Source organism: Lates calcarifer, linkage group LG18 (genome assembly GCF_001640805.2).
Source record: "Lates calcarifer isolate ASB-BC8 linkage group LG18, TLL_Latcal_v3, whole genome shotgun sequence".
Taxonomy (NCBI): Eukaryota; Metazoa; Chordata; class Actinopteri; family Centropomidae; genus Lates; species Lates calcarifer.
Genome location: NC_066850.1, coordinates 16,351,329 through 16,367,531, shown reverse-complemented (window position 1 = coordinate 16,367,531; position 16,203 = coordinate 16,351,329). Strand labels below are relative to the sequence as shown.

At 38.4% G+C, this 16,203-nt stretch overlaps 2 protein-coding genes across 2 annotated transcripts; one reads left to right on the top strand and one right to left on the bottom strand.

Moving 5' to 3' along the window:
* Window positions 1-104: 104 nt before the first annotated feature.
* On the top strand, window positions 105-8,765 carry dnajc2 (DnaJ (Hsp40) homolog, subfamily C, member 2). Its single transcript, XM_018697105.2, is given in 17 exon segments — window positions 105-310; window positions 1,028-1,218; window positions 1,461-1,536; window positions 1,618-1,716; window positions 1,813-2,035; window positions 2,143-2,208; window positions 2,293-2,384; window positions 2,566-2,687; window positions 4,790-4,939; window positions 5,050-5,138; window positions 5,323-5,392; window positions 6,377-6,399; window positions 6,401-6,559; window positions 7,011-7,111; window positions 7,520-7,630; window positions 8,165-8,325; window positions 8,597-8,765. Coding segments are annotated over 17 exon segments (1,857 nt in total). The 5' UTR covers window positions 105-255; the 3' UTR covers window positions 8,666-8,765.
* Window positions 8,696-15,852, bottom strand: pmpcb (peptidase, mitochondrial processing subunit beta). The gene is given in 14 exon segments (XM_051077832.1): window positions 8,696-8,890; window positions 10,358-10,433; window positions 11,016-11,104; window positions 11,194-11,279; window positions 11,414-11,574; window positions 12,079-12,150; window positions 12,152-12,223; window positions 12,470-12,582; window positions 12,847-12,926; window positions 13,060-13,258; window positions 14,133-14,262; window positions 14,565-14,651; window positions 15,285-15,422; window positions 15,718-15,852. Coding segments are annotated over 14 exon segments (1,452 nt in total). The 5' UTR covers window positions 15,802-15,852; the 3' UTR covers window positions 8,696-8,825.
* Window positions 15,853-16,203: the final 351 nt, after the last annotated feature.

Sequence of the window (16,203 nt, the reverse complement as noted above, 5' to 3'; positions counted from 1 at the left end):
TCCGATTGATATGGATGGGTTTTCAACGAAGAGACACTGCAGAATAAAACACCTATTGCGGAACTACACTAGTTAGGAACCATAATCCCAACACGGAGCGGTTAGCGGTGTGACAGCAAAGCTCGTTCTCGGATTGGCACTTGTGAGGGAGGCCCATGTGGTGTGTTAATGAGCGGGCCACAAACTTTAGCACTTTAGAAAGCTTTCACTTGATAATTTCATCACCTGAATGTTCGCGTAGCCTGTTTTTCGAAGATGTTGTTAGAAGCGCTGGACGGCGATGAAACGGTTGTGTTTACAGCCGCTGCCGGTAAGCAAGAAGGAGGCCAGAGGAAAGTAGCTAGCTAAGCTACCAATGTTTTATGTACGAATACTTGCTGTACGCGTTAGCATGCGGCTAAAAGCACACGGCAAGAACTAAGCTAATATTATCAGCTAGTTCAAAGCATGGAAACGTCCCTTATTCGTTATCATTTGTGTTATTTGTCATTTAATTTCAAATAGTTTTAACTGTGTTGCATAATGTCACCCAGCTGCTGCTCATTAATGGTTGCACTTGCTGCAGTGATTTATTAGCTCATGGCAATAGCTGAACACTTATTAGTTGGCAGCTAATACTGATATTGCATAATGTCTGAACACCTGTTGTACGTTTTGATAGTCTGACCTGTCACCATTTCACCTTGTAGAGAAACCCAGCAGGAAACTGTAACTGTATTCAGAAATAAAGAAAGTGTCTGAATCAGAATAATATAACGACAAAGTAGCAATTATATATATATATATATATATATATACACATAGTAAACCATGGTCTGCCTATTACTAATAAACTGATAACCAGAAAAAAATATTTGAGGTAATTTAGAGACAGTCTCTCCATTGCATAATTTGTCTTCCAAAGAACATCGACAAGTTTATTATTAATGTCCTGCTCAGTGCATGATGTCATCCTCATTTCTATATATTTCTGTCAATACCTGATTGGATCAGTCTACGTGGGGTTCATCTCGTTCTCCCCCCTCAGCCTCTGTGCAGGTCCAGGTGGAGCCGGTGGGTCGATGGTTTGAGGCTTTTGTGAAGAGGAGGAACAGGAATACGTCAGCCTCCTTCCAGGAGCTGGAGGAAGAGGAGGTGTCATCTGAGGAGTCAGAGGATGAGGAGTTTCAGCTGGAGGAGTACCCGATGCTCCGGACACTCGACCCCAAAGACTGGAAGGTATTAGTCTAAATCAGAGACTTGTGTGACTTAGTGCTTAGTGTTAAAACAGACAAACACAGGTTTTGTTACATTTAGTGATTTTTTTCCCACCAGAATATTTCTGTTTCTGAGCTGGAAACTCATGTTAACACCAAACCCTTTAACAACTTGCCTGTGATACTGTTTCATTTAAAGACAACTTCATATATAGTCAATACAAGCAGAGTTTATTTAACCTTTGTCTTGTCTCGTTTTGTCAGAATCAGGATCACTATTCTGTCCTCGGGCTCCCACACTTGAGGTATAAAGCCACACAGAAACAGATCAAAGCTGCCCGTAAGTATGCTTCCTCCTTCAGCACTTACGGATTAATTTATTAAGAAGAATTTGGTCACATTCTCTGCTGTTTCTCAACAGATAAAGCAATTGTGTTGAAGCACCATCCTGACAAAAGGAAAGCTGCAGGAGAGCAGATTGTAGAAGGAGACAATGACTACTTTACCTGTATAACTAAAGGTATGTAACACTGCTGCACATTGTTATCAACACAGATTATTTGTGGAGTCCTGAACTAATATCTACTGTCACTCTTTGTCACTGTTTAAACCTCAGCTATAGAAATCCTGTCAGATCCTGTGAAGAGAAGAGCCTTCGACAGTGTAGATCCCACCTTCGACAACGCAGTGCCTTCAAAAAGCGAAGGCAAAGAAAACTTTTTCGAAGCGTTTGCTCCCGTTTTTGAGAGAAATGCAAGATGGTCTTCCAAAAAGCATGTACCCAAACTTGGAACCATGGAGTCGTCTTTTGAAGAAGTGGATAATTTTTACTCTTTTTGGTAAGTGGTAGAAGTCTTTGGTCACTCTCTAGCAAGGGATGCTGATTTTAGACAGAAGAACAAGTCAGGGGAGAAGACAAACTGATTATCTGTTTCTACTGTTAAAGGTACAACTTTGACTCATGGAGGGAATTCTCCTACTTGGATGAAGAGGAAAAGGAAAAGGCTGAATGGTGAGCCACTGTACATCCCTGCCATCCAAAGCAATGGTTGTGTGTCATAAGTTAAGCGCCTGACTGACATCTTATTTCCTGCAGTCGAGATGAGAGGAGGTGGATTGAAAAGCAGAATCGAGCCTCCAGAGCTCAGAGGAAGAAGGAGGAGATGAACAGAATACGAACACTAGTTGGTACAGTCCTTCAGAACCAGCACACACTGCAAGAATTCATGAAACCGATTTTAATTAAACGGCTAAAAATCCCAAAAGCTGCACACGGGTCTTGGTCTATAAAATAGTGCACACTGCAGAAATCCTAGGAAATCATTGATGGAATTTAGTCAGATTGATCAATTGTATTGTTTCATTGCAGATACTGCCTACAGCTGTGACCCTAGAATAAAGAAATTCAAAGAGGAAGAAAAAGCCAGAAAGGAATCTGAGAAGAAGGCCAAAGCTGAAGCCAAGAAAAGAGAGCAGGAGGAGAAGGAGCGAGTAAGTCTCACTTAAAGTCGTTCTAAACACAAAACCCGACAACACCGCATGTCTGTTAACTTTGTCTATAGTGGTCAATAGTGGTTCCAGTTTAGTTTCAGTCCTTTTTTTAGGTGAACAAAAATGTACTTTGTACTTTCATTGCACTCAGACCAGCTGACGTATGTGTTAAAATAGTGATGTGACTAAGCTGTTACTGAAGACCTTAAACCTGAATAACAGCTCACACATATATAGTTTCAGGAGGAAAGAGTGACTTTGTTGGTCGCTATTGACAGCAGTAGATTATTCCATATTTGGTTCTCTCGTGAGTATCTCCAGCAGCAGGATGGTGTGTGTGTGTAGGATGAAGTCAAGATAAACTAAAGTGTGTTTGTTCATGGTAATACAGGAACATGTCATTCAGTGCAGTGCTGTGGCTCAGTGATGTGTGTTTAATAGTCTTTGGACAACAATGGAGCTCTGTGGAGGAGGAACAAGATGTATCAGGTGTACACACAAACAGTACTTTAAGACAATAAGAAAATATCATCAAATACCAACCTTTTTTTTTTTGTTTGTGTGTCCAAGACAAGCCAGTCCCCCACCAACCCCAATCCCAACCCCTGCCCGCACACACACCAAAAGAATAAAATGATTCATTACAAACTTTTATTTACAGGTTCATAGTAAAAGTTTCCTATTAACCGACTGGCTACACATACCTTCTTACATAAGGAATAAAGATATATTTTCAGAGATACATACAGCTCTGTCATAGATCTCCTTCAGACAATTAACTAAAACGGGAAATCTGTTGCATATTCACATGCACATTATGTCAACACAGCTTCTGACACAAACAGCCATAGCAATAAACCAATTATTCCTTACGTTTTCTACTCTGTGCCAGTCATAAACTAATGACCACCTTGGGCTTGCATACCTCTGACCAGGGATGCGATGTCAGGTGTGATAGGTTGTGATTCAGATCCCTGTGTCCACTTGATCGTCTCATTGTAGAACGTGAATGTGTCAGCTCAGTATCAGTCAGCTGTTCAAACCGTGGTCGACTGTGATTTTGTTAGAATTCTTTTATTTTTTCTTGCACTTCCACAAAACGTCCAAGCACTGTCCTCCTGTCCACCTGTGCTCCATCCTCACACAGCTAGGCAAAAAGAAGAAGCAAGCTTTAATAAAGTTTACAGCTTTGACAACAGTTGATAGGGTGTTAATGAGGTCTTCTGAAGGTTTTTTACTGGCCAATACTTGGCGATGTAGCATGCAGTGCAAAATTGTGCACCCCAGGGCCTTTTCCTTCAAGTGGCTGTTAAATCCCTTGTTTTTGCCTGCGGCCCCGTCAGTGCAACATGCAACCAGGTTTTCATAGGGCAGATTGTTGGATGAGAGATAGGAGCCAAAAACATCTCCCGGCCTGTTGTCGTCGTCGTTTCTGGATCTGTAGACATAAGAATGTCTCATTTAAAGTCATCACCATCAATATACTGCACATAGACGATGGAGCACAGACTCGTCTGCCACTGTTGTCGTTTCATTCAGCTGAATGGCAAAGGGAACATTCCTAAGCTTCTCATGCAATCTGCAGCCATTTTATCAATTCTGTCTTTGACAGTGTTGTCAGAGTGTGGGACAGTTTTCTGAAAACAGTCCTGTCCTCCCATAAAACCAAAATCAAGGTAACTGTCGAGATATTGTCTTGTTTTCTTTTTTGATACTGATGAGTCATTGGCACTTTTACGTTTCTCAGACATGGTATTTTATTCATCGAATCAGGGATGAATTACCCACGTAGTCTCTAGCTGACCTGATGGGACTTAACAGAAGGTCAGAGGTCACAGAGGTGTTGGTAATAAGTAGCTTAATGAATTTAAATGTGAGCAAAAAATGTGTTTTGTTTGGTTTATACAGAATTGTGATTATCCAATTGGGTGTGTTATTGGGATTTTTAAAATTCAATATGCACAAATATAATTTTGATAACCTCACAACCTCCAAGCAGACAAAGCTCTGCACACCCCCTGTGATCTCCCATGGTTCTAGAAGATGAGGAAATGTTTTATCTCCTAACTATGAATTGGTGTGTGTGTGTGTGTGTGTGACAGGCCCGGCAGGCGGAGCTGGAGGCAGCTCGTTTGGCAAAGGAGAAGGAGGAAGAGGAGGCCAAGCAGGCGGCCCAGCAGGCAAAGAAAGAGAAGGAGATCCAGAAGAAGGCCATCAAGAAGGAGAGACAGAAACTCAGGACTACCTGCAAGGTTAGTTTCATGGAAACAAGAGGAGATGTGTGAAGATAATTGACATCTGAAATGTTGGATCTGCCTTAGTTAATATTGCTTTCTGTCTCTACGTCTGTCTTCACTCACAGAACTGGAATTACTTTGCTGACAATGAAGCTGACAGTGTGAAAATGATGGAGGAAGTGGAGAAGCTCTGTGATAGGCTGGAGCTGACAAGGTACATTCAACAACAAGACCATTACTTAGATGAATTTTAATTCTTTAAAAATAGTTTTGGATACGTTTCTGTACATCAGGCACACACGATGATCTTAGTTGTAATTATATAAACTTAAGCTCCTCCTGTCCTGACAACCCGAAGAGATGTTTAACAGTATGTTATGGTATTTGTCTGTTTCCAGTCTGCAGTCCCTGAATGAAGTCCTGGCCTCGGGATCAAAAGAGGAGAGTAAGGCAGCCGTGGAGAAGGAGGTAAAAATATGTTGTTTTCTGCTTTTCATTTATTTTATAGCTGATACAGGAGACACACAGGAACAGAGTTTACGTTAGCCGCCATCCTGTGTTGTTGTCAGATCATAATATCACAAGCCAAGATGTCTGGTTAAAAATATGACAGCCTAAATAGTCTATTGTGTGATGAATAAAATTTGTTGACAACTGAAAGGGTAACTCTGGTATTTTGAAACCTGGACCTTGTTTTCCCATATAAATGATTGACAGGGACAAAAATCTGTGGAATTGGTGCATTATTTATCAGGAACAGTGAACCCGGCAATCACTACCAGACTCCCAGTAAAAACAGTATTTTTGCCAAGCATAACACAGGAGCTGCTGGAATGCCAGTGCCCACATCTGTTAGTTAGTTAGTTAGTGTGATTGTGTGACTTTCAGTTGTGGAAGAAGTAATCACATTTGCTGAAGTAAATGTGCCGCATAATAACTAGCAAACTAACAGATCGAGGCAGCTCCTGTGTTCTGCTTAAATGGCCATTTTTGTCAATGGAGTCTGGTTGAGATAAAAAAAAAAAAGTGATGTGTCTGGTGAATAAAAAGGCCTATCTCTGTAGAAATCATATGCATAATGTGGTCAGATAATTGTAATAACAATCTTGGCCTCAATCAGTGACCAAACGTGATGTGGACATGTGCATGTGTGACATTGCAGCAGCTGTTCGTGTTTTCCAGGTTCACTCTTCCTGATCGATACTGCACCGAATCCAAAGACATTTGTCCTTATTAATCATTTATACCAAAAAACATGATCCAGAGTCAAAAGTAACGGAGCTATCCCTTTTAACATACAGACTTTTATTATTTAAACATTTGGTTTTACCCCCGCTGTTATTAACGGACAAAGTCTAGCATAAACTCTGCACAGGAATGATCACCACTTCTATGGGGATGTGTACCAATGTCAAGACATGTAGTCCTCACAACTGTTTTGCCCTCTCTCAGGTGCAGGAGGTGAACGCCCAGCTGCCAGAGGGAGCGGGAGGCTGAGGTTCAGGCAAGGCAGGCGGCTCGCAGCGCCGACCAGGCCAGCGGAGGAGGGGGAGCTGGAGGGAAGGGCTGGAACGAGGATGACCTCCAGCTGCTCATCAAAGCTGTCAACCTGTTCCCTGCTGGAACCAATGCCAGGTAGACTATCAGGGTTAAAGGAGCAGGTGGTAGAATAGAGGACACGTAGGTCACAACCAGGGTTGCTCCAGTTTATTTTTTCCCTAATCACCACCATTAGGATTTTCATTCATACTCACATTATTACCCTTTTTGTTTCTTCAAAACTTTGTCTGACTGTTTCTCTTCCTTCTTTCTGTCATTTAACAGATTCTCCTTCGTTACTTTTGTTTGCCCTGTGGTGTAACTGTAACTGTTTTATTTGTTCAAGTAACTTAGGGAGAAATTACACTTTGGTGTGATACAGTACATCTTTCTCTTAATTCAAATGCAGCTAAATTGTTGGCATATACAAAGAGATTCTTTTTATTACAGTTAATCTTGCAGCCATGCTTTGCACTGTATTCAGAATTTATGCTGATAAAAGACAAATAAAATAATAGTGAAATATAATAACATTTTTATCTTCCAGATGGGAAGTCATTGCCAACTACATGAACTTGCACTCTACCAGCGGCATGAAGAGGACAGCCAAAGATGTCATCAACAAAGCCAAGAATCTACAACGACTAGGTGAGATTAGATATGAAGAAAATAAGATTTACACAGACTGTCTTCACAGTCACATAATTTTCCATCTCCTCTCTTATATTTTAATTCATTAATAGTGATTGTTTGAATGAACATAACCAAAGTTTAGTTTTTTTTATTCATTATTTTTTAATAAAATGCTTCTTATTAATGCTAATTAAGACCTCTTGATGGGCTGTTAAAGAATGTGCAAGTAAAAAAAAAAAGTTTGTATTTCTAAACTGCAATTGCAGTTTTCTTTTTGCAATTATATTATGAAATGTCTTCATACCAGTAAAACTAAGGAAAATGTAAAAACTATTCGTAAAAGTTAGTATAAAATATTCTAGTTAAATGTGACATACAGTATTTAATGAGTGTTAATGAGTCCTGTTAATGTCATGTCCTCAGATCCAGTACAGAAAGATGAGATCAACAAAAAAGCCTTTGAGAAGTTCAAGAAGGAACACACTTCAGTGCCGCCCTCTATAGATAACGCTGTGCCCTCCGAGAGATTTGATGGTGAGTGCATCTGTACACTGCTTAGTGTGTGTGTTACTGCATGAACATGTGATAAACAGATTGAAAACACACCAGAGGGGGTAAATACTACAGTTCCAGTGTTCAGTCACAGTAAATCAGAGTTGTAGGTGCTATGTTATTGTCATTGGTAATTGTTTTCTACAATTGAAGGAGTGAAACCACTTAGGGAATTAATCCAAAGTCTCATTTACTGTTAATCCTGATAACCACTACACAGCAGCAATAGGCACCTGTGCTTTCATCCTCGATCTTTGTTCCTCGAGAGCTAACTTTTACACTTGTATACTGCAGTGATTATATTAAAACTTAAACTATTTTAAAGGCATGCACAACTATTGTACTTTGATTGTGAGTGACTCCAGTCAATGTGAATGTAATGCTACTGACTCTGGTCACTTCTGTCTCCTGGAACCTGCATCAGAAATCAAACCTCAAAGCATTTTCACATTGGCTGATCAATATGTGTCAACTGTCAGAAGGAGCTGTGTAACAGTGTGCTCTTCCTTTCCTCAGCCTCTGGCAGTGATGGTAATGCTGCACCCTGGACCACAGAGGAACAGAAACTTCTGGAACAAGCCCTGAAGACCTACCCAGTCAGCACACCTGAGCGCTGGGAGAAGATCGCCGCTGCTGTCCCTGGACGAAGCAAGAAAGACTGTATGAAGAGGTACAAGGTAAGATGATGTGCTGGTCAGTCTCCTCTTGGACTCTGGGCATGTTGTGAATGTTTCAGTATTATTTATTAGGTACACCTAGGTGACCATATCACAGTCCCAATAGTAGTATAATATTTCATAACGCTTATAATGTACAGTTTTGTATAAATGATTTAAAGACATGTTGAGGCAAATTGGAGCTCATAAGGTAGTTTGCTGCTGTTGAATTGCCTTGTGTTTTGTGGAGAGAAGCGGAGGTTTCTAATAACAGCCTCCATTTCTCTGACAGGAACTGGTGGAGATGGTTAAAGCCAAGAAAGCTGCTCAGGAACAAGTGGCAGCCAAGAGTAAAAAATGACAGGAACCACAAAAGACAATAGTATCTGTGTTATTTTAACATTATTGTGTTGGTCTTTATTTTATAATAAAAAAAATTAAAGGAGGAAAAAAATACTACAGATGAGACTTAAATATTGTGTTTCTGTTTATATGCTGTACAGTGTGGAGGTAATCTGTCCTCAGGTTCTCATCCAGAACATTCCACTGCGGATCTGGTTGTAGTCTGGCAGCTGTTCAATTGGCCCTTAGACAAAAACAAATGATTTTTATTGCACTTGAATCTAAACTACATCTAACATGGATTTTATTTTTGTAGGTCCAGCCATCTGTAATAACACTGTACTCACCAAAATGACATGCAGCATCATCACTTCTAACAGGTCAACAAACACTAGCAGTCACAACTCTGACTTCCTGGTTCAACTTTAACCTACTGTGAAGGTGAACTCTTTTTCAGTTTCATCTCTAGTTAAAGCCTGCCAATCTGTTGGCTCGTTTACAACCTGTTTGACTGCTTGTGACCTGTTGGACTTTCTTTTAGTGATGCTGAATTACTTTGGTGAGTACAATATTATAACTGATAGGAATTATAACCAGACCTACAATAATGAAAACCCAGTTGTAATAAACCAATGTTTTCCTTTAAATACATTCACAGGAACTACAAACAAGAGGTACCTTACATTATGATATCATTTCTACAAACTACATGTACTGTAAAAAAAAAACACAGTAATGGCTTAATGCTTTGATACTGAGATTCTAGCAATTATAAATATATATAAATATATATTTTTTTAAATATATATATTTAAAAATATATATTATATATATATATATTTAAAATATATATATATATTCTTTAAAATATATATATATATTCTTTAAAAAATATACATATATATTTAAAATATAAATATATATTATATATATATATTTAAAATATATATATATATTCTTTAAAATATATATATATATTCTTTAAAAAATATACATATATATTTAAAATATATATATATAATATATATATATATTAAAAATATATATTATATATATATATATATTTAAAATATATATATATATTCTTTAAAATATATATATATTTTCTTTAAAAAATATACATATATATTTAAAATATATATATATAATATATATATATTTAAAATATATATATATATTTTTAAATATATATATATATATTTTTAAATATATATTTTTTTAAATATATATATATATATATATATATTATATATTTATATATATATAATTTTTAAATGACAGGAACCACAAAAGACAATAGTATCTGTGTTATTTTAACATTATTGTGTTGGTCTTTATTTTATAATAAAAAAAATTAAAGGAGGAAAAAGCACATAAAAAACACATACACATATATTTATTTAGTTCAGTGTTCAGTGTATATCTCTCTGCTTGTTATGTAGCAGAAAGGATTTCAAGACTATACATGAATGTATTTAATAAATGTATGTTCTGTGCCATACAGCAAAAGAGCAACTGTAATAAGACAGTTGACAGGCCTAGTAACTGAAGCAGACTACCTTGTCCCTGAGACGTGACATTAAGCTTAAACTTTCACGACCTCCGGGACAGTCAGCCACTCTATCCTAGGCAGTGTCACCTGCTACAGACTGTACAATTTCTAATAATGTATGTTACTCTAAATCTATTACAAAAAAAATCTGGAACATACCAACTGCTGCGATGGCAGGAGCCTTGTTGTAGATGTATTTGGTGCATACATCCTTAATGGTCTTAGCATCTATGGCCTATTGAGGGGCAAAAAAATGAAATGGTAAGACACTGCAACCATTTGATACCACAACTCAACTATTAAAAAGGTCATCAACTGGAACAAAGCAAGACATTAAAGGACCCATGAAACAGTATGATGCATCTACCACTGAAACAAGATGGGTGATAACACAGTGAGAGTTATTCTAAACTGTAAGTCAATGGGATACTGTTTACAGACAGAGAGGCAGTTTAATTTAAGCACCAATGGGACTTCAAACTTTGTGATAAATGTGTTAACTGGACTTAATATTCAAGGGTCCCATGTAGTAAAAGTTTCCATTGCAAGCATCTAAATGTTAAGGCTAAGTGATTAATCAACAATATCCCTAATCTGACTGGACTTTTAGGAACACTTCTTAACAATATCAGGAGTTAAACTAGACCTGTACAGTGTAGAATTTTGACTGGTGTCAAAACGTGGCATTTTCTTTTTGCCTAATATGATTATTAGAAGCCACTGAAAAGCTTTAAAATTGCACTGAAGTGGGAACACCCTATGCTTTTTAGTGGGTGATATTTGATATTTAACAGAGTCAATAAAATCATCCACTCACATCAATCCTGGCCTCCAGCTCATGCAGAGGGATCCTGCGGCTGTAGCACAACATCTGTCTGCCAATGTCCTCACATATAGGGGTGGATCCTGGACAAAAGCAAACACACTGACATCAGAACCACTTTAACACTGCACTTCTCTGATAGTCAGGGCTGACCGCCATGACCTTGCCTTACCATCGAGATGCAGGAGCATGTTGGTCTTGAGCAGGTTCTTTGCCCGAGCCACCTCGCTCTCCGTCACATTCGTACAAAGAGACATCCTAAAAGAGAGCAACAAGAGCCTTCATCAAACTAGGAGCAGTTACGATGTTCTGTTCTACATGTAGATCTGTGAGTGAACAGAAGCAACACAAACACTCATCCATCATTCCAGGTTCAAATCCCTCCCACTTACCATTCCATCTGAGTGAAGTGCATCATGTCATTGATGGTGCTGGGCTCACACACCATGTACAGCCCCCACAAGCCTGTGTCTGTGTAGCAAGTGTTGAAGGACTGGAAACTGTGGCACAGGTTTCCCTGACAGGCCATCTGAGCCAGTTTACTGGACAGATTCTGGGTTCACAAAGGACAAAGGGACGTAAGAACATTAAAACAGGACCTGTACTGTGTGTGCGCGCTGTACTTCATTACTATGTATAGACTGTAGCTTGTGTCCGTTAAAGGCCTCACTATCAGAGTAATTATTCTGACACCTTGGTATAAAAATATGATTATTAAACAAACCTTTTTACATTAAGATAAAAACAATGTCCTGTGTAATAAATCCCCAAAAACAGAAAAGTACATTCAATTTAACTCACAACTAATGTGTTTAATCAACTGTGAACCAAATCTGTGTGTATGTGCGTGGCTGGCAGCTTTAATGATGGTCTTTGTATTCTAATATAATTTTTTTTACATGTATATTGTTGTTGTCAAACATCAAGAACATCACATCCTACAACATCGGGACAAGTCATACCATATGCAAAAAAAAGAGAAAGAAATCTAAACTGAACATGAAATTGAAGTAGAGTCACTTTGTGCCAATTAACCTGACTTTTCATCAATACTCACCACGCCTCCACCGAATGAGCGGTCCCAGTTTCCTATAAGCGTGTTTGCCACCATGAGGGGGATTGTATCAGGGGTGAGACCATCCAACCGCCTCAACAGCGATGGCGATATGTGCCAGGGGCATCTTGTCGTCACGCACACGGATCTGAAGCAACAGCAGGATGCAGTCATTGGTGTAATTATTACACTGTCATCATTTCAAGACTGTGAATTTAAATAATACAGCTGTCTATTAATGCTTTTATTTTTACTTTTAAATGTGCAACACTGTAATAAAGAATATATTCAACTTTTCAAGATATTAAAAAACATTTTACAAGTCAAAATTAAATTAAATGGACACCTTAAAAAAAAGAAAGAGTAGAGTATTAACCTTAAAACTTGACCTTACCTCACTTCCTGTGAAGAGACAAGGAGGAAGTGCTGGAGCATCACCTTGATATCTGCCAGGAAGTTTTCCAAAATGATACTTGGCCAGATCAATAAGCTCATCATGTGAAACTCCTGATCAAATACAGATCACAGAATGCCCAGAAGGTGAGAACAAGCTTGAAGTGATATTTCACTTGAGTATGAATTACTGAGTTCATGAAGAATCAAGTACAATGTCAACTTAATCTGATTAGTTTAAATTAAAATAAATAAATAAATCACTTGAAGACCAAGGTTTCTGTCTCCCCCACGCCTTGTATATATTACTTTATAGGTTCATGTCAAATTAGCACATCAACCTGCATTAACCTAAAGTGATGAGATAACAGCTCTTACCTCCAGCAGCAGCCAGCACTATTCTGGGGCCTTTGTAGTGAGTGGTGATATACTCAACCAGGTCTCCTCTGTTGATGGTCCTGCATCACAAACAAACATACAACTGACTCAAAGAATGAAAGAGGCAACAGAACAACATTTCTTGAGCAAGTTTCAAGCAGAAAAGGCACAAACCAAAGCAGGCGTACAGTAAAGATGCCTGCACAGTCTTACTTGATGTTCTCGGTGGGGCCCAGGATGGTCCTGCCCAGAGCTGTGGACTGATAAGCTGTAGCATGCAAGTAGTCAAAGACCACTTCCTGCAGATTGGTCTCGACCTCCTGCATCTCTCTGAGGATGACCCCTCGCTCCCTCTCAATCTCTGCCTCGCCCAGTGTACTATTCTGGATGATGTCAGCCAGAATCTCCACAGCTTGGAAGGAAGACAGGAAAGATTTTAATTGAATAGATTCATCTGTGATGTTCAGTACATTTAAGGTACTATTTTGTAATGTGCTGCAATTTATTTTTTGGTTGACTTAACATTCATCAACCTCAGACAGTGATTTGCTACATTTCCCAGAATGCCTCTCACAACCCAGAGGGGATGGCTGCAGTCATATGGTCTTTTTTGCTTAGAAGGGATCCTAACTATGTTATAATAAAAGTGGCATGATACAAGATGGTCAAATTCTCTAAATGCAAGGAAGTATTTTTATTGTTTTGGCATTGTTTTTTTTTTTATTTTTATTTTCAACAATATCTATTTTGTTTTTACCTCCTGTGAGTAATTGATGGTTAAATGTTGCCTATGTATAAATTTAGAGAATCCTTTCTTAGGAGAAGTGATTCTGTTTTGGACAGGACATCTTCCTTGAATTGTCGGCCTACAGCACTGGCCGTGTGTTATAGTGCTTATCTTCCATGTGTTTAATAAATGAGGTTGGTCCATTTAAAAATGAAAGGCTAGTGTAAGTGCAGTCAGATTCTCATAGCACTGTGGTTGTCTTAAATTGTTTATTATTTCTTCTGGACTTGCTGACATCTCCCATACTGAAAGCCCAACATGTTTTGTGACTGCATTACATTGTGGTCAAATGACAGACCTATTATAATAAGTGTATTTGCACAGAAATTGGTTTTGGCAGTTTAACTGTTGGTGATTTATGGTGAATCCAGAAGGAAGCCCTCACCTTTGATTATCTAACATACAATTCACTAATGTAGCTGTCATCATGGTCATTTGTACATCTCAGTAAGGCCTTAATCTCACTAACATTCATCTCCTCTGCCCTGCTGTACTGTACCTCGTGGAAGATCCTTAGAGAAAGCTTTGGCGTAATACACAGTCTGCTCGCGGGATGTATAGGCGTTCAGGTGAGCCCCCATGTTCTCAATCTCCAGCTCCAGATCCAGCTGGGACCGTTTCCTGGTGCCCTGACATACACATACACACAGATGGACAAACCTTGTAATATGTTTTACATTATTAAAGACAATACACATTGCATCATGAATATTACATTTATATTATTATTTTAACATTATGTCAACCTGAAGAATTCCACTGTGCCTGTGCGAGTATCTACAAGCATGTTGCTAATATGATTTGTTATTTGCTAAAAACCACATTAAACTGTTCTTCTTTATAATTGTTGCATATATAAAATACAATTAAAGACAAACCAGTAAGTCCAGTTAACAATAGTATAAATATTGCTGCATTGTTGGCATCTCACCTTAAATGCCATATGTTCCAGAAAATGTGCTGTGCCATTATTTCTCTCATTCTCATAGCGACTGCCAGCATCTATCCAGAGGCCCACCTGGAAGAGGTCACCAATTAATATTTGCAGATTACATTACAGCCACACACTCTCTGCTGCTATTATACCACAACTTCAGACATGTACCTGAGATAAGTCTACCCTCTGTACTGATGGAGCTAAACTCTGGAAGAAAAAGTGTGAAGCATCTTAAGTTGTACAATCTCATTTTGGAGGGGTGGGGGGTCCCCTTAACGTGTCCACGGCATTAACAGATGCATATTAGGTAATATACCCACTACATCTATCACCTAAAAGTTTAACTTCTTGATAACCTTGCACATTCAACCCTTTTTATGACACACATCTCATACATGCAGTACTGTACAAAAGTTTAGCATTTTATACAAGTGAAAGATATGAAAGAAGAGACACCTGCACACTGTCCTCACCTGCTCAAATCTTAATTTAAGAATATAAATATGTACTTTTAGATTTCAAAGTTTAATGAGTTGTTAAATATGTGATTTAAAGAATAAAAGCTGTCATGATAATCACAATATGGCTTTTCACACTAAACAAGAAGTCCATTATAGTACCCAGATTTTCTTAATACTTAAAGTAGTTGGACCCAATATTGAGCAAGTGTTTCTCTTGTGTGTTTGCTCTTGTGGGAGGTAACCTTCAACTTACTGTGCAGGTAGTAAGCCCAGCATCCTCAGAGGCCACCCGGAGTCCATTCTCTAAAGTGGTCACCTTAGTTTCAGGAACATTTAAGGCCACCTGCTGAGCAGCCTGGGTAGCCAAGAGTCTGTGTGGTCCAGCTGAGAGCTGTGGATGAAGCACAGACTGACATCAAATGTTAACAGTCACCTATCAACAGACATTAATTTACCTATGTCGTCGGTAGTTGTACAGTATACAAACCAAACATCAAAGATTACTTTAAGAATTCATCTTAAAATGGTCGAGCATGTCGCAACTCATTAGCTAACTTTAGCAAACACTAAGCCTGACAGGCCACGCCGAAAAGGTTTTCCTCGGTTAGACTGGACACTGATAGCTGTCAAGGAACTGTCAATGATGTTTTATGTCAAAAACATGATTGTTAACACACTCTTCTTACCCTACTTAAAGATTTTGTCTTCAGTAAATGTCTTTGTAAGAGATATCTTCCAGCAGACGTGAGACGCTGTAAGGACGACGCCATATTGTTTTTCTCACAATGTGGAAGTGTCGTCGCCAATGACGCAACGTCCGCCGGGTTTGGCGAGTGATTTTATTAGAAGAATAAAACTTTTAAGTAAAAAGACTTGTTGATTGATTGATATGTTATAATAGATAAATAAATAAAAACCTGAAATTCTGGTGGATGAAAAGGGCCTGAAGAAATGCATGATTAGAGAGGTACATTTACATTTTTACAAGCATTTATCATTCATCGCACTTTGTCGATGTCGATAAAAAAAAAACATTTTATTTTGCTTAATTTCAAAATTACTTGATTTGATGTTTAAATGTGAAAAGCAAGTGTGCAATCAAGTAGTGTACATTTCTATGCTATGAATAAACGAGTCGCAGTGAATGGTAGTCTTAGTCGTGGTCAATACAT